Source organism: Colobus angolensis, unplaced genomic scaffold, assembly GCF_000951035.1.
Source record: "Colobus angolensis palliatus isolate OR3802 unplaced genomic scaffold, Cang.pa_1.0 Scaffold379, whole genome shotgun sequence".
Lineage (NCBI taxonomy): Eukaryota > Metazoa > Chordata > Mammalia > Primates > Cercopithecidae > Colobus > Colobus angolensis.
The window spans coordinates 680,338-683,848 of record NW_012117143.1 but is presented as its reverse complement, the minus strand read 5'-3'; the positions used below and the strand labels follow the sequence as shown (position 1 = coordinate 683,848).

Here is a 3,511-nt window from a genome sequence, read left to right as displayed (position 1 = left end):
TTTATTTTTCTGCTTTAAAATTGTCTTGGCAGTTACCTAAGTGACACCAGTTGTTCTTCTTCAACTTGTCTGTATCTTTTCTCATAGGCAACTATTATGTCAGAAAGTCAAATTATTGAACATCTACTGAGTGCCAGGTTCTTTTCCAATTGCTCGGAGTATACCAGCAAATAAAATAAGATTCTGTCCACATGGGGCTTACATAGTAGAATGTAGGCAGATAGCAAAACGTACAGATTGCTTGCCAGGTAATCAGTGCTTTGGTGAAAAATTCTGCATAGTAAGGAGACTAGGTCAGGAAGGTGGTGTTCTTATTTTATATAAGGTAGTCAGAGAAAGCCTCAGCTCATTGAGGAGGTGACATTTGAACACACACTTCAGTATCTGGAGGGGTGAACAACTTTTCCAGGAAGAAGGAGAACTAATGAAAAGGCCCTGAAATAGTGTCCTTGAGTGTATGTCAATCTAAAGGGAAGAAGCTGAGGCACAGAATACAATTTCAAAAGAGTTTGCTTGAGCCAAAGTGAAAACAACTGCCAGGGACCCATTTCAAGTTGCCTTGGCGAGTACTCTGTTTGGTTCAAGCAGGTTTTTAAAGGCAAAGGGGAACAAGGAGTGGGCTGATAAAAGTTTTGACAGATATTCTCATTGGTTTCCAGAGATAACATTGATTAGCCAGGCGTGTACACTGTTGAACACAGGGTAAAAGTTATGGCGTCTACTGTACGTCTTAATGGCTACTTCGTGTCAGTCCAGAGCCCACATAGTAAGTTGCTTCAAGAGGTAATTATTTAGCTCAAGAGGGAATGAGATGTGATTGATGTCACATTTTAAATACCTCTCTGAGCCTGATTAATTTAAAGGGGTTTGCATTCCTCAGATAAAAACTTTTGTTTCTTTCTCAGTATGTTTGTAGAACACAAGGAATCCAGTGTGGCTGGGCAAGATGAACAAGGGAGGGGGGAAGCAGGGTAGGAAATAGGAGAGAGGTCGGGGGGGAGGGTTCAGGTGTTTGACACAGAGGACTTGGTAATACACAAATCTTTATGACCCACCCCCAGAGTTTGTGATTAATAGGGAGTTGGGGGAAAATTTGCATGTCTAACAAGTTCCTAGGTTGAACAACTAATGAAACAACTAATGAAAACCACTGCACTACAGGAACCAGGGTGAAAGCAGGAAGGCTTTTCGGAGGTTATAATCTAGTGAGAGATCACAAGGACTTGGACTGGGCTGGTGGCAGTGGAGGTGGTAAGAAGTTGGATTTGGGGTATGTTTTGAAGGTAGAGCCAACAGGATGGACTGATAATAGAGGTGTGAAGGTTAGAGCAAGAGAGGAGTCAAGGCAAACAAGGTAGAAAGACAGGAAAAGGAGTGGAAATCAGGATTTTGGTGTTGACATGTTAAGTTGAATATACTTGATGGAACATTTAAGTGAAGATGTTGAGGCGAGTGGAAAGCTGCAAAGGAGAGGAACAGGTAGATCATAAGGTGAGAGCTAAGAGAGGTCCTGAAAGCAGGTGATGAAACTTACTAAGAAGGAGAGCAGTTCAATACACTGCTGCCTCAAGTTCTCATCATGGATTGAGTGTTAACCCTTTGCATTAGTAAAGGAAGGACCCTCGTGACTATGACTATAGCGTTTTAGAGTGGTGGGTAAAATTGTGGTTAGAGTGGACTGGCAGGAGGCACAGTTTGGAAGAGAGAGAAATGGGGCAGTAGCGGTGGGGAGGGTGCTGTGGTGGTGGTGTAGAAATTTGCCTTTTTTTTTGTTTTTTTTTTTTTTTAAGATGGCACATACTACAGCATGTTTTTATTTTAATTGTAATGACCAGTGTGTGGGGCATGGGGGAGGGGACTTGCCCAGGTAATTGTTTTCTACCAAAAGAGAGAAATGTAAAGAGAGAAACGAGTTACTGCTAGCCTTTGATTCCCAGAAGAGGTTTAAAAAAAAAAAAAATCGGCACCTTTGTTACATGGGCTGAGATGTGAGAGAGAGTTTGTCTTTCCAGCCATCATTTGCCTCAGCTGGGTCTGCCTTTTCTTGCCAGTAGAAGTGGCACCTGCCAGCCCATCTGAACTACACTTCATGGTCAGCCGTTTCAGAAGTAGAGGAAAAGCACCCCTCCCAGCATTTTTGCTTGGGTAAGATCTCATAGAACAAAACTGAGATTTCCTCTAAGCTTGGACAGTGGTGAAGCACACCCTCAATTTGTAATTCCAGCCTATGCCTGATAACATGAGTATTTCTGACTTCCAATTGACTGTCTTGCTTGCCACTTTGTGCTTAGACAAGGCTAGACACATATAGGAATTGTCAGTAGTTTCCCTCAAAGACTAAAGCTGAGTGTAGGAGCCTAATTCTTTAATGGAATATATAGTAGACAGTTGGGTATTCAAGCCAGATTTTTTTACGAAGGTGTTTCAGACGCATTTTCCATTCCTTATATTTTATAGAGAGGGGAGGGAATTTCCACTGTGTTGTGATTATGTAATGCTTTATAACGAACTACACCACAGCTTGGTGGCTTAGAACAGAATCATTCATTTTGTTCATGAGTGAGCAATTTTGGCAGGGCTTGGTGAATACAGTTGGACCAACCTGACTGAGTCTGGAGAATTTACTTTCGAGGGGGCTTATTATGCACATGGGTGTTAAATTAGTGCATGCTTTTATCTGGGAGTGCACTCAGGGTCTCAGTTCCTTTCCACATGGACTTCCCAATAGGGCTACTGTGCTTCCTTACAACATGGCCGGTGGGTTTCAAAAATAAGTATTTTAGGATACTACTTAGCTCAGGGCCTGTTGGCTAGACAGGTTCTCTCCTTTCCAGTCGGAGGCCTCTGCCGCAAACATGCTCCGCCAGATCCTCGGTCAGGCCAAGAAGCACCCGAGCTTGATCCCCCTCTTTGTATTTCTTGGAACTGGAGCTACTGGAGCAACACTGTATCTCTTGCGTCTGGCATTGTTCAATCCAGATGTTTGTTGGGACAGAAATAACCCAGAGCCCTGGAACAAACTGGGTCCCAATGATCAATACAAGTTCTACTCAGTGAATGTGGATTACAGCAAACTGAAGAAGGAACGTCCAGATTTCTAAATGAAATGTTTCACTATAACGCTGCTTTAGAATGAAGGTCTTCCAGAAGCCACATCCGCACAATTTTCCACTTAACCAGGAAGTATTTCTCCTCTAAATGCATGAAATCATGTTGGAGATCCTATTGTAATCTCTATTGGAGATTACACTGATTAATAAATAACTGAAACTTGAAAAAAAAAACAAAAAACAAAAAAACAAAAATAAGTATTTTAAGAAAAATGAAAACTGCTGTTTTTTTTTAAGTTCTGGGTCCCAAACTGGCCCAGTGTCATATCTCCAGTATTCTATTGGCCAGGCAGTCTTAGCTCGCCCAAATGTAAGAGGAGGGGTCAAAGACCCACTGCTTGTTGGGAAGAATGTCAAATAATTTGTGACCATCTAAATCTTATCACACACTACAATCCCAG

The 3,511-nt window shown here is 42.0% G+C and overlaps 1 protein-coding gene across 1 annotated transcript; it reads left to right on the top strand.

Moving 5' to 3' along the window:
• The first annotated feature begins 2,798 nt into the window (after positions 1–2,798).
• Positions 2,799–3,273, top strand: LOC105520322 (cytochrome c oxidase subunit NDUFA4). Its single transcript, XM_011953965.1, has one exon. The coding sequence runs from the start codon at positions 2,856–2,858 to the stop codon at positions 3,099–3,101; it is 246 nt and encodes an 81-aa protein (XP_011809355.1). The 5' UTR covers positions 2,799–2,855; the 3' UTR covers positions 3,102–3,273.
• Positions 3,274–3,511: the final 238 nt, after the last annotated feature.

Bases quoted from the DNA above. Each gene is read 5' to 3' on its own strand.
- LOC105520322 (XM_011953965.1), top strand. From the start codon at position 2,856: ATGCTCCGCCAGATCCTCGGTCAGGCCAAGAAGCACCCGAGCTTGATC.